Source organism: Octodon degus, unplaced genomic scaffold, assembly GCF_000260255.1.
Source record: "Octodon degus isolate 3935 unplaced genomic scaffold, OctDeg1.0 scaffold00243, whole genome shotgun sequence".
Classification (NCBI taxonomy): Eukaryota; Metazoa; Chordata; class Mammalia; order Rodentia; family Octodontidae; genus Octodon; species Octodon degus.
The window spans coordinates 1,995,754-2,022,738 of record NW_004524819.1 but is presented as its reverse complement, the minus strand read 5'-3'; the positions used below and the strand labels follow the sequence as shown (position 1 = coordinate 2,022,738).

Here is a 26,985-nt window from a genome sequence, read left to right as displayed (position 1 = left end):
AGAAATATGGAGGAAACACAGTATATATATATATGAAACTAGAATACAGTGATAGTAGACATATGTCTCATGCCCATTTTATGATTCATGGCTGGATAAAATTATAAGGTTTGCCATGTGCCTCCTGGGTATAGATCACCTTCTTAAGTCCCTAGTAACAGCACCTTAATTAATGCCACACTTCAGTGTTATATTGCCTGTGGAACACATCTGGTGGTCAGGCATAATATTTTCATTCAATACAATTTTTTGCACTTTCTCATTCTTTTTTTTAATCTTTAAGAAAAACTTATTTGAACAAATAAGTAGAAAAGCACATAGTAAATCTGCTTCTCAAACTTCAATTTCCCAATTTCAGGTCTGTTTCTCTGTAATCTTTGTAATTCTTAAATATCTCATTTAGCTTCTATTTCGTTCTGAAACTAGTTGGCAGAATCTGAAGGCAATTTCATGGTTCACTGTAAACAGCTGAAATACAGTTGACCTATACTGGAGAATTGTGAAATCCTTTTCGCATTTCAAACTCAAACTGAAACAGTTCCCTCACTTTCTATTTGATTCACAATTATTTCATCCTCTAGACTGCCACAAAATACTAATATCTTTGTAGCATGGTAGAAAAATTCCTGTAATATATAGCAACAAAATTTTTGTTGATATCAAATCTGTTTCACACCTCAATTTGTTGTGCTGATGGTTTTGGAGGATATAAGGAAAAAAGACTAAGTTCCTTTCCAATCTTGTAGAGTAAGGAGTAGCCACGAATGGTGAGATGCAAGGGGACAGGGAAAATACTACAGAAACAGGGATCCAAAGCCAAGATTAGCTGCAAAATTCATAAAAATGTGAAAGAAGACTACAACAAATTTTATCGAAATCCTTTGAGCTACTTAATTAAATGGGTCAACTTAACTGGCCACTGAGTTCCAGATACTTGCTTAAAAATTGATTCTAGTTGTATTTGGGTCAGTATTTGTGAAATTGAATCAGTAGATTAAGTGGATTTTCCACTTCAAAACAAACAGTCCACACAATCCATTGAAAATATGAATGGGATAAAAAAACATAGTAATAAAGAATGCTCTCTCTGTCTCGGCTGTCGGTAAGCTGTATCATCAGTTTTCTCTTATTTGTGACCTTTGGATTTGGACTAGAATTGATTCCATTGATTTTCCTGGCTCTCAGTCTTTGGGTGTGGATGATGCCATGAACTTTCCTGGTCTGAACTCAGCCTCCAGAACTACATGAGCCAATTCCTTATATAATAAATATTATTATCTGTCTATTATTTATCTATCTTCATTTTTTTGTTCTGTCTCCCTGGTGAACACTGATGAGTACAATCTTCAAAGACAGTACTCACTGTTAATGTCTGGGTGTTGTCTCTAGTTCATGCTTAATTGCCCTCTGTCTTTACTTTGTTATATATCTGTCTGCTCCACTAGACTGTGAACTACTATGTTTCTGATGCCATGGAACTCCCCACCAGTTTAGTGAAGTTTAAGGTCCTGTTTCTCAGAGTCATGTGTTTATGTGCATATTAGATACTATATAAATTTACACAGAAATTCTATTATATTTCAATATAATTTTTAAAATACTAAAAATTGTGTTATAATAGTTACTTTATTTATATATCAAACAACAAAACCTCATGACAGATATAATTACCACAATTTTGAAAGAGTGATCATCATAATAATATTTTGCAATATTTGTTACAACACCAATATAGCAAGTCAATTTTTGTGACTTTTGTGGTGACAAAGTCACAGGTACAGTTAATACTATAGTGTATTCCCTACCTTCACAAGGGAAGGAGGTGCATAATTTCAGATAAAGATGATGAAATAAGGACTGACCCACCCCACCTCATTCAGATCCACAGAGTCTCTGATATTCTATGCTGGGACGCTTGATGGGTACAGTTTCTGGTTTTGTTTCTTATGGTAGTAAGCACTGAGCCCAGGCACGGTTTTACTGCTAAGATACATCTTCAACCCTTTTTATTTTATTTCCAGACAGGGTATAGCTAAATTATCTGGGCTTGCCTTGAATTTATGGTCCTTATGCTTCAGCCTCCTGAGTAGTTGGGACTGTAGTTGTGGCCATTGTGCCTGGCCCCTGTTTTCTTTGTATTATCCTGCTCTTCATCTCAAATCCAGCAGGATATCTGGTATAATACTTACAAAATTTATGAAGCAGTTCTACTGTGCTAGAATTGAGCTACTTGAAGTGATTTAGACTGTAATGAAAGGAGGAAGAATCAGAGGAAGAAAAGTTTGTAAAGACAGTAGAACATCATGCTATTTGATCAAGAGTCTTAAGCCTTGGCTTGTTGATTCACTTCTTTCTTTATCAGTATATAAGTTGATAGTGACTATCACAAATTAACTTATAAATCAAATGAATTAAAAATCCTCTACTGCTCATACATTAGATTTATTATATTTATATTTCCCTTGAAAATGACTTTGTTAAAAATAACTATAGCTTCAGTAATGCAAGTTTTCCAAGCTATCTAGATTCTCCAGAAGCTAATTCTGATTTCTCTATTTTCCCTCCGTCCTCATCCTCTCCTTTCAAACCCCTTTTGCCTTCTCATTCACAAAGCTCTGTTTTCATTTCATCTGTCTTTGCTGATTTTTTATTTTCCTTCCTTTCTTTCCCTTTCCTTCCTCCACAGTTCCTATTTTGTTGTTTGTTTGAACAGTTTCCTCCTATTTTGCAATATCTGTTGTACTTTTTTGTTCTTATTTACAATTTCATTTTTTCATACCAGAGAGATAATGTGATATTTACCCATGTGAGTCCCATTCACTTATGATTATGGTGTCAGGGTCCATCCATTTAGCTGTAAGTGTCTCAAAATTATCCTTCTTTATGGTTGAATAATACTGCATTATATAAGATGTACACTTGTGTGCAAGTGACCTATGGAATGCTCTTAAGGGAAATTTGTATAGGATCCGGGGTGGCAGAGGAGGAGCTAATCAAGGGTGTGATTGTTAGGTGACATACAGGTTCAGTATGATCCTATGAAGACTTCTGGAGCATAAATTGCATAGTAGAGTGTGTCCTCTCTTGAAGGAAGGGGTTTCTGTACCTATGAGCTCTTGGCTTTAGGCTTCTCGGTTTCAATTCAAGTTTACTTTGGGTGTATGGATTTCTAATCCTAGGGGAAATCATAGTCACTCAGAGGCAATTGTTGAATAAGGATAGAAGGTATAGTCCTTGGAAGTGAAGTATAAGAAAATTGGGAGAAGAGAACACGGCTGTAACAGAAAGCACCCCAGGGAATATAAATGCAGCATTGTTAAGCATAATGATGATAGGGGCCAGGGAGATGGCTCAGTAGAATAAGCACTTCCCTGGCAAGCACAAGGGCCTGAGTTCAATCCCCGGTTCCACAAAAAAAAAAAAAAAAAAGAATAATGAGAATAATGATGACAGTTTGTCATTAATTAAATGCCGACTTTTTTGCTAGCACTGTTCTAAGCTTTTTATAATAGCTCATTTAATTCTAAAAACAATCTTATGAAGTAGCTAATATTATTTCTATTTTGTCAAATGAGGAAACTAATTCATCTACAGAAACATCTTCTCTAAAGTGACCTAAGGAGCTAGACATGCCTGTACATGCCTGTAATCACAGCACTTTTCAGAGGGCAAGGCAGGAGAGTCACAATTTTGAGCCTAGCCTGAGAAATTTAGCAAGTTAGTAAGACCCTGTGTCAAATTAAAAAATAAAAAGCATTGGGAATATTACTCAATGAGAAGGCCTTTGCTTCAATCCCCAATACTGTAAGAAAAAAAAGTAAAATAAGGTGGGAGGGACCCAAATTTTTCATGGCACGACTGAAGTTTTAATTCTGGATTGGTGATTCAACAGCCTCTGTCCTAAACTTGAGGCTGCCCACTTTGCCATGACTTCTCCAGGCAGGAAACTGCTAAGATTGGCCAAAGCTAAGTCATCAAGCCTGAGCTTCAATCTTGGCAGCTCATAACAAAGTGAGATCACATCTAACACAATCGTTCAAGACAATTAATATTAGTCACAATGGTTCTGCTATTACCAAGAAAGATATAAATGCTAACAAATCAGTAATTTTAGTCTTGACATTCTATTGTATTTTATATGACTTGGCTGAATTCATTTATTTAGTGAATAAGGAGACAAAGGAAAATTAGAATTGTAAAAGGAGAGGGGAATATAATAGATTAGTTCTAAATGTTATTGATAATGACAAGTGAATATAACGAACAACGTTCTATTCATTAATTATGCTTCTATTTTTTCTGGGATCTGTGTAGAAAATTATTTCTTCCTAAATTAAATGATTTTTAAGTTCCCTGAAACTGTTCTCAGTAGGTAGTTAACATGTACTCCCCATAATCAGTATAACTTTGGCAGCACATTACAAAACTTAGTTACTTTTGTGACTGACCATTAATGCCGAAAGCATAATTTATGATTTATTTAAAATGATTAACTGCATTTTGTTGCCACTTGAATTTTAGTTATAGAAAAAGGCAATCATTTTGATGAAAATGATATTTCTTTATTCAAGATTGTCTGAATAACTTGGAATAGTAGAAAAGAAGTTTCTAGTCTTTTAACTAGGAAATAAATATCAATCAAAAATATTTCAGTATAGTTCCAATTTTCAGGATTCTAATTGCTTCAGGAACATTGAATATTTTGGGACATGTAAAGATAATATATGATGTGTTCTGCTCAAGTAAAATAATCATACTTGCCAGGGACTGGGGTATGGTTTAGTAGTATGGCATTTGATTGTCATGAACAAGGGCCTGAATCCCCCCTCAGCACCAAATAAATAAATAAACCAATAAATATGAGATTCAGATTGTAGTTTGGAGAGCCAGTCAAGATATAAATGCTCCAAACTTCAGTTGACTGTGACCAAGGAGGGCGCTCTCATTTTATGTGTTTATACATGTATGTTTTCTTTAGGGATGGGATGTATTAAACAAATACATTTATTAATTAATTAAGTACAGAATGTAAACATTTACAACATTGCAGCCACTCAGATTGTTGATGGAACAACTGAAAGCATATTATGCAACTGATAAGAATGGACACGGGTTGAAATATAGCTGAGGTTGTCCCTGGGGAACCTGTTAAATATCAGCCCTACCTAAAATAGATATTAAAAGATGAACTGTTCCATGATTGCTCAACTTTCCTCACATAGACTTCTTATTTCAAAAAATTCAAGTGACTTTGAAATACCATGGGAAATTTTCACCCTTCAGGTTACTTTCTTCTCCTATCAAATTTCTAGTAAGACTAACCTGAAAAAGGTATTCCAAACCAATAATAGCTAACATGTTTGACATGCAGGTACCAGACATTGTACATATATTATGTTTTGTAACATGATATCAATTTTATAAGGTAGGTATTGTTATTATTCCTGATTTACCTATGAGGAAACTAAGGCTTGGACAGTTTGAGGAATGTATTCCTTTTTTGTTACTGTAACAAATACCTGATATAATCAACTTAAAAAGAGGCATATTTTATTTTGGCTCAAGGTCTCAGAGTTTTCTGTCCATGGGTACTTGTGCATGTTGCTTTAGGCTTCTGGTGGCATCATGGGCTGACCATGTGGCAGAACAGACTTCTTACTTCATGGTAGAAAACAAACAAAAGGCAGAGACTAGGCTTCACAGTCCCCTAAGGGCACATCGCAGGAGTCCTAAAACCTCTCATTGATTCAAACTTTTAAAGAGCTCACCACCTCTTAACCACACTGAAGAATCAAGCCTTTCACACATGGATCTTTAGGAGAATTCACATCCGAAATATAGCAAGTATATTCCTCAAAGTTAAGTAACTAAAACACATCAGAGTTGGTATGCAAATTTCCTCTTAACAACTACAAAAGAAGATGAATATTCCTATCAACACTGTTATTTTCTCTGTTCCACCCTACTGCCTGGCTAAGAGGAGCAGTGCCAAAGATTTTTTCTAATATTTGGGCTACTTCTGCAAACCAGTACCTGAACATCATCTGTTTCTAGTGCAGTCACATTTACCCTATTTCTCATTTAAATGGATTTGTACAAACAGAAAGCAGTCTAGGAAGGCTCAGACAATAAAAAGGATGTTACCTTATTCTCTTTTCCTCTACTTTTTTCAGATATTCATCTCTCTTCAAGACTCCCAGGATCATTTCCTTTTCATGATCTAATAAAAATGAGAGATTGATGAACTCTGAGGTCTTAGACATCTTTCAGCAGCAGTTCTGAGCAGCAGTAATTGAATCTTCCAGAAAATGAAGTGATATGTACAATTGTTAAGGTTCCCTCTGACCAACTGACTCATTCAATTGTTCAGGTAAAGTGGATTTTAGAAGGCCTCTGCAGAAGTGCTGATGGTAGCTGGGTATTCTTTTAAGCTACACAGAAACCATGCTTTACTGAGACTACATTCCAAAAAAATCATTATTGTTTTTAACTGAAAAATATCTTCAAAAGTTTTGCTCTGATGTCCAGTCAAGAAGCAGGTGAGTTCCACTAGTGATGCTCAAATACAATCCTTCACAAAGCTACAGAACAGGAATCAGCTCCTGGGGCTGAATGTAGAAAACACTGAAAAGGCAAAGAAAACAAAAGAAAGGAAAATTAATCAGGTCATGTTTCCCATAGCACTCGTAAAACTAATTTTTGAAATATTGATGTATCTAACTCAAAAACATTTTAAAATCAATATGCATGCATTTATCAAATATTTATTTCATGTCTTTATAAATCATGAGCTCATATTAAGGCCATTCTAGGTTCTCTACAAATTCAGCTTTCTTCTTTATAATTAGCTTCTTATGCCAACCAGATGCAATCACCTCTTGCAGCTGAACTGGGTCATCACTTTGGGACAGTTAAGGGCACAGGTCAGGGCTCTGAAGCAGCCCCCTGCTTCTTCCTTTCTCTCCCCACAAGTAGGACCACAATATGAAAAGCACTGCTGGTGAAACTGTTACGTATCAACCTAAATATATGTCAGAAAAAATACTGAATGAAAGGATTAAATTGTGGAATCAAGAATATAACGTGCAACAAGATTGTATTTAATTAGGAAAATACCTTTGTAGTAAAAGTTTAGATATTTTCATGAACAATTCAAGATTATGTTTAACTCTTGGGGACAAAAAGACATGTAATCAGAGTTGTAAACATGAGGGCTTTATCTGAATTGAGTAATGTTTTACCCTGAAAAAGAGAGTTTATCTCAAATGATTTATATGGTTGGTTGAGAATTCCAGGCATGCATTATATACATTTGCCCCTCTCTTATGTATAGTTTCACTTTTCGCAGTTTCAGCTACTTGCAAAAACTATAGTCTGAAAGTATTAAATGGAAAATTCCAGAAACAAGTAATTGAGAAGTTTCAATTTGTGTGCTATTGTTAATAGTGCCATGAAATCCTGTGGCATTTCCCCTCTGTTCTGTTTAGGATATGACACTTCCCTTTGTTCAATGTATGTATATTATGTATACTACCTGTCTGTGAGTAATCCTCTTTTATCCCCATCACAGTGCTTTTGTTCAGGTAACCTTTATCTTACTTCAATTGGTCCCAGAGTGCAAATGCAGTGATACAAATGAGGCACTATCCAACGGAGCATAAAACATGGAAGGAGAGATTAACTCTGGTACTATGCAGCAACACTATGGAACATATAGGAGAAAATTATATGCATTTTGGTACTACCTGCAGTTTTAGGTACTCTGTAGGTATTGGGACAAGTCCTCCACAGATAAGCAGGCACTACCACACTGTGAAATAGATGTTCTAAAACTACCTCCTTGTGACAAAAGAACCTTTCCAGTGCCAAGTGCAATGTGCACATCTGTAATCCCAACTATGCAGGAGTCTGAGACAGGAAGATACAAAGTTACAAGAGAATGAGACAGTTAGCAAAATCTCCTCTCAAAATAAAATAAAAATGGTTGAGAGTATATCTCAGTGGTTGAGTATTTACCTAGCCAGCACGAGGATCTGGATTCAATCCTCAGTACCACTGGAAAAAGAGGAAAAGGAGGGGGGATGTGAGAGACAAAGGGGATGGGGGATGGAAATGATGAAGGGGAAAGGGAGAGGAGGGAGGAGGAAGGAGCTAAGAAAGGAAGAGGAGGAGGCCCTTCCTCTCATTCTTAACTTTTCAGCACATTTCCCTGGATTTCTACCTGACTGTGTATAGCACTTAAGAATGATGACTTTCAGGGTGACCTATTGAACTGTGTAACTCAGCATTATCCCAAGACACAGTCTCTATGCTTCCCCCAGGTTTGTGCACTACAATCTACATGCAAGTTACACTTGGCTTGCTTGGTTCTCACCGGATTTCCATATATAACTAGATACCTACTCAAAAGCTGTCCTGGAGCCTCCCCATAACTATAAGGTTAGGCTGACCTCTAAATCTAGATCTGAAAAGTTAAAGTCTTGTACCAATTATTTCTAACTTTTCAAAGTTTCTATGTGTCTGTGATGTATAGTGTGCACCCAACCAGAACTTTGTTGAAATGACTCAAACTGAATTGTTTCCCATGGACCAAAAAATATTCCCCTCTGAAGACAGTATGTCACTACTGATTGTTTGGATTTCTTATAAGCCTCCCTCCATCTCCCAAACCCTAAATGTAGCAAGGATCAGAAGGCCCTACATTTTAAAAGAAAAGGAAGGAAGAAGCTTAGTACAGAATGTAATGTTTGGGATTTACATTACTGTCAACTGTTGTTTCCTCAGATAAAGAGCACAACTGATTTTTCCATACCTTGTGTATCTCATATGCTTTTAGGCTGAAATGGATAATTGAAAACTCAATGACTAAGTTCACTATCTTCACAGTCCAGTGCACAGAAGAAATAATTTATGTTTGAAAGGTCGAATTTAGAATTTCTCATGTGAATACTCTACAAAATTGGATTTAGATATTATTCTAGTAGTAGCGAACTGTAAGCAATACTTGAACTAGGGCTGATGGTTATCTATGAACAGATGAAATGTGGGTTCAAACTAAACCAAACAGAGGCCTCTGTGGGCAGTGCCAGAATATTCATTACCCAAGGGAAATACTCTATTAGAATCCAGCTTATAAAGAAGCATCTGGAAGAAAATAAATTTTTTCCATAGAAAATTAGTTGTACAATTTGAGTGATTCATAATATGAATTCATAATATGAAAATTTGCCAGGTGACAGTTCCATCACCCAACCAGGGTAACACACATGTAATAACAATAAGCACTGATATTTGAGAAAAAAGATAGGGCATATCTGATATATTTGATTATTAGGTACTCCAAAGGGTGCGTTAAAATTAGAATGTTTATGGGTATGCCTGGAATGAAATTAACAAAAATAAAACTAATTTTCTGTTTCATATTACTTTGTGACAACACAGCAGTTACATAGACCTCAGCATACTTATGGAGATATTTAGAAAACAAGCCGAATAGCCTATGCATAAATCACTTGAGGATGTCTTCCAGATACATTAAGCAGTAATTCTGCAGGACAGCTGTAAGTAGAATGCCACACAAATTCACATGATTGTCAAAAAACGAAAATTGCCTCAGAGATGGAGATTCTGTGAGAAGAGGGGAAAAAATTCTCTTGCTATGAAAGAGTTGAGCAGATGCTGTGGAATTTTCAATAGAGCAATTTCTTCTCACCTGGGATATTCTCAGTGATATATTATATGAGAGTGCCACAGATGAGTTTTTTTTTAAAGTCTTGTTAGTATTGATTATCCGAACAAGGGCCATCGACTTTATATTGATTCTCCAAGAGTAGCATTTAGAGATGTTCTGCAGAATTTTTTAAAAAAGGTCTGTAGTCTAACATACTTGTGGACATGTAAATTTATATCTAGCTACTTATTTCTTCTACAGAGATCCTGTCTTAGTCTTTAATATCTTAATATTCATTGTAAATATTTGCAGAACTTTTAGTTCAAAAATATTATTGGTTCTTATTTTGGTATCATTTATTTAATATTGTTAAACAAGACCATTTCTATTCTTAAAGTTCTGGGTAGGAGAAAATTTAAATAAAAATTTGAAGAGACACAGATTTGAAAGAAAAATCAAATGGTTCATTTACCTTATACATAGTTATCAATACTAAAAATTTTGAAATTGACTAATGTTACAGAAATACCATGATATATTTAGAAAATAATTACTTAAAATACATGATATAAAAATTATCCATGTTGTTAGTCAAAAGCAAGAAGGTAAAAAAATGAATTTTTTTTAAAAAGCAAGAAAGTGTGTTTTTAAATGAATATATGTTTAATGCAATACTTATTAATATGTAATACATATGGGTACATAGGAAAAGGTAAAGAATGTGGGTACTAGTCTGTGAATCATGATTCTTAAAAAGATTGCAGTTAAACTGTCTGGAGTTTGAGAAGGAATGAAAAGAAGCTTATTTAATATTGTTCATTATTTTAGACATGTTCATATAACCATATAATATTTACATCTTTTAACATGTTAAGAGAAATAAAATGTATTGCCTATTTGATAAAATAAAAAAGGGAAATATGTCCCCAAAATTTGTTCTGAAAGAATACAGGTGACATTATCAGCAATAAGGATATCGTGCATTGGTATGGTTGAGGGTGGACAATAGTGGATTTGGGTTTCAGACTTGCTGTGAATTGTGTGACACCATCTTTGCATTTCAAAGTTTTCTGTCTCTATTCTTGCTTTTCCATATTAGATTCCTCCAAAGCAGAAATTTGACAATTGTCACTTGGGTACTAAGAACATTTCATGTATTTACGTTTGTCTGTTTGTTACTGAAGCTAAGAGATATGTCATTAAAATGGATTGGTCAAAAACCAAAGTAGAAATAAAGACCACAATAAAGAAAAAGGTGGTATTTATATACAATGGAGTACCACTCTGCCATAAAGAATATAATTTTGCTTCATTTGTAAGAAAATGGATGACCCTTAAGACCAGAAGTTTAAGTGAAATAAAACAGAAACATATATGGTTTCTCTCATATGAGAACCCCAAAGTATAAATGAATTAAAGAGAAAAATAAAAGATAATATGAAATGGGGAGATAAATTTTTTTGCAAAAAGGAAGGGAATTAAGTGATGGAGATATGGACAGAGGGGAGGGGCAGGTAAGGGAGTTTAGAAAAGAGTTAAGATGTGTCATATACATGTACCAACTCTCCACAACTAATGCAGTCATTCTGCACTACAAACATGTACCAATAAAAATAAAAGCCCCCAGCATATCTCCATTCTTTTTGATCCAAAAAATACCCACAGGTATCTGGTTTCTTAATCTTTCCATAAAGAATTATGTTTTATCAATTACTTTGAAAAGTTACATTAATAAAAATTTTAATAATGGTTAGATTCTTTTAATGTATAGTAATATGTTGGAAGATTCACAATATGAAGGTAAGTGAAGAAATCAAAATACAAAACTACTGAACTAAAGTGCTTGCTTAGGCAGAGCGCAGTGGCTGGGGTTTGATCCTCAGCCTGCCTTACGGGCCCCACTCCCGGGGTGTGCTGAGACAGGAATTGAGACTGGGCATGGTGGTGCATGCCTGCAATCCCAGCTTTTGGGAGACTAAAAATAGGAGAATCACTACAAGTCCAATCTATGTACTAAAACACTGTAAATCCTGTACTAAATGCATAAAAAAGAATGTAAAACTGCTAATGAAATGTGATACCAATTATATTAAAAGGCATGCATATACCTAAATTCTACAAAAGAAAGAATCATGACAAATAAACCAAAATGCATACTAGTTCTATCTGAGTAATTATATTATGCATGTTTTACAATGGATAAGTAAAAACCAGTAGGTTAAAATCCAGCAAATGCCATCTCTGTCACTGATGTTCATCTCTACATGTCATGATACACAATGCACATATCCACTGGTAATCATGCTTGATTACAAACAGCGAAAGAATGCTAAGAGCATCATAGGATAGGACAGTAGAACCTTGCATTTAATACAACTATTTTTAAGGTAGTGTTTAATTTACTAATCCATGTTCAGTCTGAAAAAAACCACCCAAAATAATAGACAGAATCAGTCTCCAAGTATATACATGCTGATGCAATAAACATGTGTAAAATGATATGGTGGAAACTGTTCCATTCTAGGGAATATATACATAAAGAAAATTTGGGTCCTGTTCTCAAAATGTTTGTTTACATTCTAATGGTAACAGATATGAGCATTGAAATCATTAATGCCAACTTTGGCCCTGAGAACATGAAGAAAAGAACAAATAAACAGAAGAGAGTGATGATTCTAGGTTTTAAACACAAGCAAATGTGAAAAGTCACAATAACATGTGGCCAGTCCAGAAAACAATAAATGACTTCAGAATGGAGGGTCAGGTCAATGTCAGAGAGGTAAGAGGAAGGAAGATGTCAGGGAGAGATGAATTTGATTTCTAAATGAGGTATTTTGGAAGAATGATGCCAGGGAGAGATGAGTTTGATTTATAAATGAGTTATTTTGGATTTAGCCAGTGCTTTTCAAACTATGTCTTTAGGAATTTTATTCAGGAAACAGAAGGGTGAGTAGCAAAGGTTTGGGAGTCCATTCTTGCCTCAAGGAGAATAGCTGCTTTCAGTCATTCTGTAAGTTGGATTTCCTAATAACATTTTATTTGAAGAAAGAATGACAAGGCTTGAAATAGTCTCAATATTACTACCATGCTTTTAGGCCAAAAAACACAATAATCATATTTCTATTTTAAGTTTGGGTTTTGAAAGATGAACACTGCCCAGTGATTGGCTGAAATACAAGAGAGAGGCCAGGTAGAAAATGAAGCTCTTGCAGGAGTGTTAGAGAGAGATTAAGAACTAAAACTGTATTAGTAGGAAGGGAAATAAGGATCATACTTGAGATATTGGGAAATGATCTCAATAAGATCCACTGATCAACTAAATGTGAATGATATGAAGAAAGAAGAAAGTCACAAGGTTAACAGCACGGAGAACTGAATGAAATAAATATAAATAACACTTATTTGTCTTTTAATATACACAATAATATCTATGGGGTAGATTAAAATAGATTCCAGAGTGTTCATAGCCAAAGATTTAATGTAATAAACTGAAGTAAAACTGAAGAATGTAGATAATGACACTGTTGACAGAGATGGAGAATGTGAAACAGAAAAGTTAGACCAGTGATAGCAGTGCAGAGAATAGCACAGATCGGGTAAGGATGCAACCCAAGGACACACTTAGAAATTTAGGAAGTAGGAGAAAATACCTTAGAAAGATGTCTTTAGAAGTTACTTAACTTGAACAAGATGATGCTGGTAAAGAAGCTGGGACACTGATTGAAATACAGACTCTGAAATTTTTACTGGTAGAATCTTGGAGACAAGACTGAACCTCCATGTTCCTCTGTTACATTGAAAATACCAGAATAATCCTTGAGTCATGGTAAATCTTCAGAAAGTGTCATAGCAGTTATTATTTGGGGTAGCAGTATTAGACATATATTTTAAACTCTTTCATATCTGTTGGCCCAGGTTCAGTAAATCTCTCAATATAATAAAAGATTTTTACTGGATTTAATTCTTTTTCAACAATATAATCTGTAGGATGCAGTGGAGCTAAGCATGAGCAAATAGAATGCAACAAATCCCAGGTAGCATTCATCCAAGGGATGCAGGGATGGTTCAACATACACAAATCTATAAATGTAATACACCAATCAACAGATCCAAAACCAAAAACTACATGATCATCTCAACAGAAGGAAATAAAAGCATTTGACAAAGTCCAACACTCACTCATGATAAAAACCCAACATAAAATTGGAATAGATGGCCTAAAACTCAATTTGATAAAATCCATCTACAACAAACAATGAATATTTCAAATGGAGAAAAACTGAAAGCTCTTATTCTAAAATCAGGTTCAAGACAAGGATGTCCACTATCACCATTCCTATTCAGTAAAGTCCTGGAAACATTAGCCAGAGCCATTAGAAAAGAGAGAGAAATAAAATGATTAGGAATTGGAAAGGAAAAAGCTAAACTGGCACTAGTCACAGATGCCATAATACTCTACATGGAAAAACCAAAAAGCTCCACCAAATCCTAGAATTAATAAACAAATCCAGTAACATAGTAGGATAGAAAGCCAACATCCAAAAATCAATAGTATTCCTCTACAAAAACATCAAACTCACTGAGAGAGAAATTAGAGAAATAACACCTTTCACAATAGCATAAAAAAGATTAAATACTTAAGACATACTCCCAAAATTGTTAGACAGACTAAAGCAATCCCTATTAAAATATCATCAGCATACTTCAACGATCTAGGGAAAATATTCCTAAAGTTCATTTGGAACCAGAAAAGACCTAGCATAGCAAAGATAATCCTGGCCAACAAAGGCAAGGCAGGAGGCATGACAATTTCTGACCTGAAATTATACTACAAAGCCACAGTTTGAAAATAAGCATGGTACTGGCACAAAAAAGACCAGAGGATCAATGGAACAGATTAGAAGATGCAGGCACAACTACAGACACATTCAGTCACCTTATCTTTGACAAAGGGGCCAAACATATTTACTGGACGAAAGATAGCCTCTTTAATAATTGGTGCTGGAAAAAACAGATTTCCCCATGCTAAAACTAAACCTAGGTCCAGCTCTATCACCATGTAATAATTAAAGTCAAAATGGATTAAAGGCCTAAATTTTAAAACAGAAACACTAAATCTCCTGGAAGAGAAAGTAGGTGGAAATCTTGAAGACATTGGGATAGGCAGAGTTCATGAACAAAACACAAATGGCACAGGAGATACTTCTGAGAATTGACAACTGGAATATCATCTTATTGAGAAGTTTCTGTATGTCAAAAGAAATCACCAACAGAGTAAAAAGACAATCCACACATTTGGAAAACATCTTAACCAACAATCAGTCAGACAAAGGACTTTTATCTAGAATATATAAAGAACTAAAAAATCTCAGTTCCCCAAAATTCAAAGAACCAATCCAAAAATAGGAAACTAAGGTGAATGCATACTTCTCAGATAAAGACATACAAATGGCCAACAAATACATGAAAAATGTTCCACAGCACTGGTCATTTGAGAAATGCAAATTAAAACAACACTGAGATTCTCTCTCACTCCAGAAGGAATGGCTATCATAAAGAAACCTACCAATAACAAATGATGAGGGGCTGTGGGGAAAAAGGAAACCTTCTGCACTGTTTCTGGGAGTGTAGACTGGTACAACTACTATGGAAATCAATGTGGAGATTTAAGAAAACTAGGATTAAAAGTCCCCTTCAACCCAGCTATGCCTCTTCTGGACATTTTTCCAGAAGTACTGAAAACATCATGCCACAATGGTATATGTGAACCCATGTTTACAGCAGTACAATTTTTATTTATTTTTAATAATCCTATTGAGAAAAAAAATAGCAATGAGACAGTTTCAAAACTGATTATTAGGACAGTTTTAATAATTAATACATTGCATGTTGTTGGCTTAGTTGTTATTCATTGTACAAGATGCAGACATGATATTCTGTCCACAAACACTATCACAACAAATCTTTCTGTTCCTGAAATTAAGCAAAAGTAGCTGTATATCTATCCTAACTATTTTGAATATATAGATACAAAATGGTCGTTCATTTGTTTCCTCTTTTTTTTTAGTTTTGTCAGAGAAGGGTATTCTACTGTCATTTAAATATTGTAGGTTTATGAATTTGGCAAAAATTTCCAGTATAGTCCAGTAGTCCATTATAGTAGTGGGTTTTCCGTAGGACTGGCAACATCATGTAACTCAGTTGTGTCCCAAATTTTTGGATCAAGGAGATTATGGGGCCACAAAGGAAAGTGATCGATGATGTTGAGTGTGCCTAAGGAGAGTCACATGGAGATAAAACATTCTCTCAGGCTTTCACAGACAGCAAATTGGACAAGTAATGGCCGTGACTCATCCACATGACTGACATTGATAAAGGATCGACAAAGTGCAGTACAGAGTTTCAGGATAAATCCTAAGGGGATTTGACTGACCTTATCAGATACAAAAGTTACATTTCCTGTTATATAGATCTTCCTTAAACTTGGTCTTAACTATCCAGCAGAAATGTATGAAAACGAAGTATAAAAAGTAAAGCCATATTAATATGCTGAGCTGTAAAAGGCTCAAGTCAACAACTACTATAGCAGTACAATTGGTCATATCCAAATTATGGAAACAACCCAAATGCCCTTCAACAGAAGTATGGAAAAAAATACAGTATTTTTTAAAATATAATTTTATTGAGAAACATGTAGCAATGAGACAGTTTCAAAAGCGATCAGTAGGACAGTTTCAATAATAAATACATTGCACATTGTTGTCTCAGTGGTTATTCATTGTACAAGACACAGACATGACATCCTGTCCACAAACACTATTAGAACAAATTTCTCTATTCATTGAATTAAGAGAATGTAGTTGTATATCTATCCTTACTATTTTGAATATACAGATACAAAATGGTCATTCATTTGTATACCCTTTTTTATTTTGTTTTGTTAGAGAAGGGTATTTCATTGTCATTTAAATATTGTAGGTGCATGAATTCAGCAAAATATTCCAATATAGTCCAGTAGTCCATAATAGTAGTGGGTCATCCGCAGGACTGGCAATGTCAGAAGTTGTTGACTTAAGCCCTTTAAAGCCCAGCATACCAACATGGCTTCACCCCTTGCACCTCAATTTTATACCTTTCTGCTGGACTGTTAAGACCAAGATAATACAAGACTTATATAACAAGAAATGTAACTTTTGTATCTGATAAGGTAAGTCAAGTCCCCTAAGGATTTATCCTGAAACCCTGTACTGCACTTTGTAGATCTTTTGTCAGTGTCAGCCATGTGGATGAGTCATGGCCACTGCTTGACCAATTTGCTCTCTGTGAAAGCCTAAGCGAATGTTTTCTCCTCATGTGACTCTCCTTAGGCACACTCAACATCATTGATCACATTCCTGTGTGGCCCCATAATCTCCTTGATCAGAAAATTTGGGACACAACTGAGTTACATGATGTTGCAGTATAGGTTGCCCTATGTCCTGGAAAATGTAGTATTTTTAGACAATGAATTATTACTCAGCTGTAAAGAAAGATAAGCTTGAGTTTTATATAGGTAAGTGGGTGGAACTATAGTTTATACTCCTAAGTCAAATAAATGGGACCCACATGAGTAAACATCATATTATCTCCCAAGTGTAAGAACTTGAAAGAACAAATAAAATCTAAAAGGTGCAATAGATATAGTAAAATAGAAAGAAACTGACATAAGGAATAAACAATTGAGATAAGGTACAGGAGAAAAGAGGAAAAAAAGAAGGGGAAAATCATGAAATATATGCATAGGATAGCTAATAAGATTATACTACTCTATCAGTTTTTTGAAGGTAACCATTAATGCTTAGAATTTTTACTTTGAGCAATTTTATATACTTGTATATGTAATCTGAGAAACTACATTGAAGTCAGAAATGCACAATATAACCACCACTGTTGAATACCCTTTATCTAGTTTTTGTTTTATTCTGTTTCTTAAAATATGTATCATTTCTAATGTCTTATCTATCATTTGTATATTCACTTTAAAGTAAATTTTAAATACTAAGGAATAGGAAAAAAATTCAAGGTTTATTGAAAGAGTTAGTAACTATTGGATCAATCTTACATGCCCATATGTGGTAGTCTGAGCAACAAATATGATAAAAATATGTAATATAACAGCCATTGTCAATTTCCTGTTCTTGCTTTGAAATGCTGTGCCACTTTCATTGTTTTATGGTGGTTTGTTCATGTTTGTGTTTTTCATATTTGTTTTTTCTCTTTAAAATTAAAAAAATAATAATAAATAAAACCAAGCAAGTCTTTTATTCAGAACAATAAAACTCATACAGGAATTCACTTGAAAGTAAATCAATAACTACTTAGTTTGTTGTGTATTTGCTTAGAAAACACCTTTCTATGTTGAAAGCTCCAACTCTGTAATAGGCAGCAAACATAATTAGATGGTAGCTGTGAATGGTTTGAAAGCAGATAAATTCTTTCTTCCTGAACGTGGCTGGTGAAAACAGATCATTTAAATCTTTTTCTTTTTTAATGGTATTGGTTGGATTTCCATGAGGTTAAGATCAATAGTATTTTTCCTATGTTACTCTTGGAATTAGAAGAAGGCGATTCCTTAGCTCAAATTGGGTTTTTAGTGCACATTTTGTTCTAATTAGAATATTCAACTCAAAAGTCACACATTTGCCTGTGGATATGAAATCTTTGGATATACCATAATCTATTGAAAGTTGGAAAAAATATCAATTTTGCACTAAGTATTTATTGTTTTGTTTGAAAGCTCATCCTTAATATCATACCACTTGATTAAATGCAGTAAACTTCAGCATCTTAATCACATTTGGGCCAGAGAGATAGCTCAATAGAATAAGTGCTTGCCTGGTAAGTGCAGGATCCTGAGTTCAATACCCGGTACCTCAAAAAAAATCACATACTAATTTAATTGTTATGTTAGAGCAGGGGACTGAAAACCACTGCTGTTTTTACATAGGTATTAGAAGGACATATGAATGGATTTCACTGTACTCTACTATTTGAATTAAGTATTTGATATGACCCCACAGTATATTTTACCTAAGTGGCCCTTGCTGAACTTTCATTTTTATAATATAAGTATATTTACATGTAAAGTTTATTTTTGAACATGAGAGCACCATTATCTGATGGCTATGTGAGAAGTCTGATTTCTTATATGCATCCCTACTTCCCATGACATTGATATTTTGGTTAAGTCTACCATTCCCATTCTTTGAAAACATTTTCAACATTAAATAATTTCTTAAAACTATATTATTATTTGGTATTGAATATTTCCTTGCTTTATAGTGATAGGCATCTGTGAATTGTTTATAAAACTCATTTTCTTAGTTTTCCTCTAAGTCCTGATACTCTTTGAAATATTTTCTGACTACACAACATCAAAATGGAAATGTGACTAGCTTTTATTTATGGAACTGCCAAACCTTAAATGAATTGGACATTTTAATGTAGGAACACAGTGTTTCCTAACATTTTTTTATAAAAATTAAATCAAATTAGCCTGACTAAGTAGACTGTTTCAAAGATTGGAAACTAAATTAAACTTTAATAAGAATTACAAGTGGTACTGTGTCTATTGGAAATGAGTAAGGTTATAAAAGGTTCAGTGAAGATAAATTTGATCTTAATAATTTTTTCAGTGAAGAGAAAAATGAAGGAAAACCTATTAATATTTGATAATGTTCAGGGAAAATTAAAAATTATGGTGAAAGAACATTTAAATGAACAGAAGGTAATTAAAGTAGAAAATAATTGTACTTCATAAATATGTATAGTCATTATGTAAATTTAGACAGAATTAAAAATTTTATTATTAAAGTTAACTTAATGTTTCTATCAGTATGTGTCATAGTACATAATGATTATGCTCCAATAATTTATAATGTTAGAATAATGAAATAAAATCAGAAACAAAACAAAACGTTAGCCCCAAAAACCAATGTGAACTTTTCAAACATTAGGAAAACAGAGATGAAAATCAATATGCACTAATGTCAAGCAGCATGAATTAAGTGTAGGGCAATATAAAGCATCAGTATTTTGGAATTTTGCTGTTCAAATATAAAATCATGGATGAGAAAAACAAGATTATTCTTTCATAGGATTACTGCATATATATCTGTTGTGAAAAATTACCAAACATTTCATGGCATTTGTTGAGAAAACTGGAATTTCCAGGACAGAATTCCCGAGCCTGCTTTCTCAGGCAGGTGCAAGAGCACAGAGGTGCTGAGATACTGCCACTCAATGCCTGAGAATATGAGTCTGATGCTCGGCTGCCTGGTTTTGCAACCTGGCCCGATTAGCCATTAACTGTGTGAAATCTTATGTGAATGGGATGGGATGATAATGATATGCCAGTCCCATGGAGTACTTGTTAAAATTTAATGAGTTACAAAATTTAAAGGCCAAATGTGATGGCATACACAATAATCCCAGGATTAAGGGGGCGGAAGTAAGAGAAACTCAAGTTAGATGCCAGCCATAAACTATATAAGGAGTTCAAAACCATTTTGGACTATATAGTGAAAAAAATTTCTCAAAAAGCAAACAAACAAAAAGTTAAACTATCAAACCAATCAAAACAACATAAAACTTTAAGCACTTAAAGCAGCTCCATTGACTATTCTGAATATTACTATGTTTCTTTTTCTTTCTAAATATAAAAATTAAAACAAAAATTTCATTCAATGGAATTACTTTGTGGCAATAGAAGTATATACTCTAAGCAATTATTCTATAAAATGAAAATAATAGCATTTTTAAGGTCTCCTGCACTCAGATACTGGGAAGTTCTTCTTATTAAAGGAAGAGATCTTTAGAATAAAGAGAACATATGTCTATTTTCCTGATACTTCCATACTGACATTTTGATGCTTTGATATACTGACATTTCTTTTTCTTTCTAATTTTTAAAATTTTTATTTATTTATTTGGTAAAGGGTCTCACTATGTAGTACCAGGGATCAAACCCAGGTCTTTCTGGGTGTGGTGACATGCACCTGTAATCCCAGCTCTTGGGAGGCTGTAAACAGGAGAATCACTATGAGTCTGGTCTAGTAGTGAAACCCTGAATACCCTGTAGACCCTTCTCTAAAAAACAAAAACAAAAACAAAAACAACCCAGGTCTTTGTGCTTGCCAGACAGGCACTTAGACTGCCAAGCTATCTTCCCAGCCCCCTGACATACTTCATGACCCTAAAGCAAAAACTAGTCAGCACTATTAGTTTCTTTAACTGAACTATGTGTTTGAAATGGGTCCATCCTTGAGCCTCAAATGGTTTCTCTGAATATTCACTCCTCCTTAGTGTATATTTTCCCAGTTCTGCCCCCAAAACAAAATAATTTTTCATATGACTAATGGGGGTTAGGGTTAGGAGCAAGTGTCCATCCTGTGGTTTTGCTTTTCCATTCTTGCTGCATCTGACTGTCATCTGGCTCCCAGTTTCGATAACTAGCTCCCAACTTGTACTCACACTTAGCCTCACTGGCCCTCAACTTCTCTGCTGTACTTGACAGAAGTTTTGCTCTTGTGATTTCTAAGTGTGGTGTATCTATTAGTCCACTGAATCCTACAATACTCCTATGAGTAGAAACCATTATTACTCCCATTTTACAAATGAGTAAACTTAAGGACAGTGAAGCTAACTAACATTTCCCCAATTTCATACAACTAATAATAATAAAGTTGATAAGAGTAGAAATGCGGTAGATCTTGGATTGATACTCATGTTATCTGGATGCAGAATCCATGCTGTCAACCTATACCCTCTGTAGTTAAGACCTGAGAAGTTATTACGTTAGGGATCTGGGTCCTGCTCCTTATTTATTCTCCTAATAAAAGCCTTACTTTATATTCATGTAGAGCTTCATAGCTTAAAATGGTATTACCCGCATAATCTCATTTGTTCCTTGTGTTCAATGAATGAGACATGATGACTGAGGAAACTAATGCTAACAAAGGACACAGGAAGAAATAAATGGTAGAATTAGAAGTTGAACGTAGGTCTTTGTCTGTGCTCTTTCTACTAGCCTCATGATTCTCCATCTGAGACTTACAAAAAGATATTCATAAGATGTGAATTTTCTAATGGAAGTTGGACCTGATCAAGCTCTTGAATTCTAGGTAGTTTTTGGACTGAGGGAGGAAAGGATGAGAAAGTAGAGAAAAGAATGATGAAAAAGGATAACTGTTAAATACATTGTGGTGCAAGAAATGAAGGGATTTTGTAGTGATTTAAGTATTGAGATGAAAGGAAAAATTAGAAACAAAATCAATCTTAAGATTTCAAATATGAGAAACCAGATGATCATCAATACCATTAGCAGAAACACTGAAAGAACATGCATTTTGACAGAAAATGGACTAGTTGGTTACAACTGTGATGGGTATTAGGTGACAGTTGGATTTACAAGTGGAAAAACTTAAAACCTGAAGATTGGCATCCATTTATCAATGATACATAGAACTACAGTCAAAAGCCACAGGTAGCTAGGAAAGGCAACAGGTTATGTTCTAGATGCTAAGCCTATAGAAGAATCTAATATGTAGAAAGAAGAGAAGAATGAGATAAGGAAATTAGTAAACAGTAGATGAATAACTAATACAAAGTAATAGGAAAGAATTGAGGGGAAATTTCAAAAAAAAAGAAATTGATAATATATGTCAGATAAAGCGAAGTAGACACCTGTAATGAAGTTTGGAAAATATACAGCAGAATAATTATCACAACTTAAACAATTATTGAGGTAAATTTATGCCCTTCCAAATTAGAATACAGGCACATAAGACAAACCTAATTGTTCCCTAGTATAAGGAACAAATGGACCTGACTGTCTGTCTATCTGTCCGTCTGTCTGTCTATCATGCTTTTTGTACAAATGAAACCATGCTATATTTAAGCTTGTGCATCTAACTTGTTTCACATAATAATAATGTTCTTATAATATAATTCTTAATATTATTCTTAATAATATTATGTTCTTAAGTTGTATCCATTGAAGAAATGCCTCAACTTTTTCTCTATGACAGCATAGTACTCCATGTGTATAAATGTCACATTTTCCTATCTATTTTGGGTGTGCACCCTGTTAACATTGTTACCAGTATCTAGCTATTATAAATTATACCATTATAAATGTGAGTATGCATATATTCCTGCAATATGATCTCTTGGGAATATACCTACATAGTGGATAGCTGGGTCAAATGGATTACCTATTTTTACTTTCTTGAGGAATCTCCATATTGATTTCCCACAGTGGTTATACTAGTTTGCGTTCCCACTAACAATGTAGTTTATTTCCCCCCTTATACTTCAAGCATTTGTTATTGTTAGATTTTTTGATGACAGTCATTCTTTCTTGGGTAAGATGATATTCCATTGCAGGGTTTTAGGCCTTTCTCTGATAGAGAGTGATGATGAATCTTTTTTCATGTATTTATTGGTCATTTCTATTTCATCTGAGAAGTGTCTTCATTTCAGTGGTTTTTTTAAAATTTGAGTTGTTTATTTTGGAGGAATTACTTTAACAATTACTCTATGACATAAAATGCATCTTGATAACATTACTAACATTGTACTTCCAAGTCACCTGTACATAGTGCTGTTAAGAAATCCACTGCATATTTGTGTAGTCATTCATTCATTTGATAAAACTTTAGTCACAGGTATTGGTCAGACACTGCTAAGCACTGGAAGTTTTTTATCTGAATAATTTTTTAATTATTTTTCTATTCTATACATATTCTTAATGTTAGTCTTCACCTATTTTATTCATTGAAAATATTTTATATATGCTAATTTGTTTCATTTATACTACTAATTTATCATATTTTATTAAAAAGAAAATTTTGTGGGCTTATGAGATAGTTCAGCAGTCTAAAACACCTGCTTAGGCAAGCTTAGGCAGCTGCAGGGGACTGTGGTTCAATCCTGGCAACACATGCAGTGCCAGCCCCGCCCTCAGGTTTTGGATATGGGGAATCAAACTCAGGACCTTGTGCTTGCCAGGCAGGCACTTATGCCGCTGAGCTATAGCCCCAGTTGAATACATAGTATATTAACTATTTTTAATTCTCTTATTTTGTTATCAAATGTTTTAATAAAATAAAAATAAAAGGAAAATTATTCAGATAAAAAACTTCCAGTGCTTAGCAGTGTCTGAACAATACCTGTCACTAAATTTTATCAAATGAATGCATAACTACACAAATATGCAGTGGATTTCTTAACAGTACTATGTACAGGTGACTTGGAGGTGCAGTGTCAGTAATGTGATCAAGGTATATTTTATGTCATAGAGTAACTGTTAAAGATTTTTTATCACAGCAGTGGTGATTAAACTCAGGGCTTACACAGAGCTACATTCTACTCATTGTAACTTTTTTTTTATTTTTATTTTGAGACAGCGTGTTGGGAAGCCACCAAATTATTCAGGCCATGCTAAAACTTGCAATTCTCCTGTGTCCAGTTCTCATAGGGCTGGGATTTCAGGCATGTGTCATTCTATTCAGTCACAAAAGTCAATTTTTAAGGAAGAAATTAGTTGTTCCGAATACCAGATATAAGCATACAAAATTGGTCGAAACATTTAACAGTAGAAAAAGAAAAGAAAAATATATTTAAGTATTAACTATTCCTTTCAATAAAACAGTAGAAATCAGCAGTAAAATTATCCAAGACATCCTGTGTATATGCATATGTATTTTTTCCTCTTTCTTTTCTATTTTCCCTCATCTCAGTTGTTTCTTCCTGTCAAATACTTTTTCCTTTCACAGTATCTGCTGTACCTTTCCAATTTTATTTACTCTTTCAGGTTCTTATACTAGGGAGACAATATGATGTTTATACATGTGGGTCTGACTTATTTCACTTATGATATGGTCTCTGGATGCATCCATTTACCTATAAAATACTTGAATTTATCATTTATATAGGTGATTAATACTCCATTGTAGAAAAATACTACATCATTTTTATCCATTCCTCAGTTGGTGGGTATTTGTGTTGTTTTCAAGATTTAGCTATGACAAATTCTGTTGCTATAGACATGGGTAAACATATAATGTGGCTGTTTAATTGTTTGCTGTGCTTGGTGGAGGAGCCATTTTCTGTTGTTCTTTTCAGAAGAATCAGAAGCCTATTGACTAGGATTTCAGAGGTTGTGGAGAAATTGTAATCAGAAGATGCAGAGGAACAGACGTCATAGGAAATCATGAAATTACTCAGGGAAAGAGATCACTAGGAATTAAACCTGCTGAAAAGAAATGAAAGAGTTTTGTGAAATCATCAAAAATGTGTAAATGTGGGGGGCAGGTGGCAATAGAGAAAGAAGACTAGAGAGCCTATACATGTCACATAGAGGATGCACAAAAATGTCATTACAAGTGAACCTAACTGGAAAGCATTAAACATGATTAGCCAAGTGTTTACATATGCTGGCAAAACATCTATAACATATGACATTGTACAACAAAGCTTAGGTTAAACAAACTGCTCATTTGACCTATTTTAAAGCTGTATTTCCCTCTTCTCTTAACACACTATGTGATTATAAGAAGGTGGTTTGAACAAACATGCTAAGTGTGCTCCAAGATACAAAGTGGTAGGCATCAAGAAATTTTACTCATTGAGTTTGTTAAAGCAATTTATGAAACTAGAATAAGTTAAAAGACAACACAGATAATTCCCAAATTTAGGCTGAGAACTTTAGGAACTTTTAAATATATAAAAAATAATTCAACAACCAAAAGACCAATAAGATATATTCTCACCTTTTTGCTTATCTGTTTTCCTCATATTAGTTGTTCATATACAAATACATATGCATATGTGGGTTTGTGGTAAGTCCCTAGTTAAGGATTTCACTAGCAGCCAAAAGAATGGCTTTATGCACTTAAGATATAGACTATGAATTGTAATGTCACGCATATAAGCTGTTGTCAAAACATCACAAAACTGTTTATCATAAAACAACAACCCAAACATGTAATACATGTGTTTAAGCATTTTTAAGGAAGGTAGTATATAAATTCTATTTTTAAATGTATTATTACATATAAATGCTATTTTATACTACCTATTCATGTACATATTTATTTTTTTTCAAAAATACATGTTTACTTGAATGAGGAAAAGTGCACTGCTGATTTAAAAATCATATTGAAAGAAAATGTAAAATCTTAAAAAAAATTCCAGTACATGTTGATATTTTCCATGAATATCTCATTTTTCATGCTATTAAAAATATCAAATTTGTGTCAATTTTATTCAAGGATTTTCAGATTTCACACACAAGCACACCTGTGCATATTTGATATTTGTCCACATCAAGAATGGGACTGAAAAGAAAAGAATGGGACAGAATACAAAAAGGAATTCAACAATGGTAAACACAATGTCTAAAATTTCTAATAAATGAAAGAAACTGAAAGGAAGAGCACTGCCTTATACATACATTTGAGAGAGATTTTTTGAAAAATGACAGTACTGTTGCTGTGAACTTGACTTCTCTGTTACTACTGTACATATTTTCACTGAGACATATTCATTTCTTCACTGAGGTTTACTGCAATGTTTCTCTCTTCAGATTAAATTTAGTTCTAATAACAAGACAATAGCTATATTTCTCATCCCAATCCACCAAATGTATAGCAACCTAAAGGTCAAAATGTCCACTCTGCATATATGCCTGTCTTTCTTCTTTTATTGTAAAATCCACTATCAAGTGGTGGAAGAAGTCATTTCCTTGCTGACCAGCAAACTACTCAACATGTTTATGCCCAAACACACAAAATAAAGCTAACAAGAAAGTAAGTTTCACACTGAAGAATCCTTAAACACATTAATCTTACCTTTGCCTGAAGATTGCCTCAATCTGAAGGTTAGGGCAGTTTTGTAGGTTCCCTTTTCTTTCGGATACACAGGTTAGAATTCTAGGCTACTTGCCTCTCATAAACTGCTAGGAGCAGGAACTTGAAAAACCAGCCTCCCGTGTTCCCACAATCTATTTACACACGGAACACACCTAGGAGCACTGAGTAATGTTTATCTGTGGTAGACAGCTATTCCAAGAAGCAGTCAGCATCTGTACAGCTAAGCTGGGATCAGAAGGGGAAAGGTAAGCAATTTCACCTTGAAAAGCACATTTAAGAAGATTTTCTGTAATTTATTTGACATGAAAAATATTCTCAGTAAGAGCAGGTCCCAGTTGTTAATTCTTTCAACTGTTTCCCATGCGATTTGATTTCCGTTCATAAAGTCTTTTGCCTATGTCT

At 34.1% G+C, this 26,985-nt stretch overlaps 1 protein-coding gene across 1 annotated transcript in view; it reads right to left on the bottom strand.

The window, feature by feature from the left end:
- Sytl5 (synaptotagmin like 5) overlaps positions 1–26,605 on the bottom strand; it is a 146,712-nt gene extending 120,107 nt beyond the window's left edge. Inside the window, exons 1-2 of the mRNA XM_004645901.2 lie at positions 26,563–26,605; positions 6,145–6,624 (exon numbers count right to left, since the gene is read on the bottom strand). Coding sequence (XP_004645958.1) covers positions 6,145–6,263 — 119 coding nt within the window. The 5' untranslated portion in view covers positions 6,264–6,624; positions 26,563–26,605. The remainder of the gene's footprint in view (positions 1–6,144; positions 6,625–26,562) is intronic.
- Between the last annotated feature and the right edge of the window lie 380 nt (positions 26,606–26,985).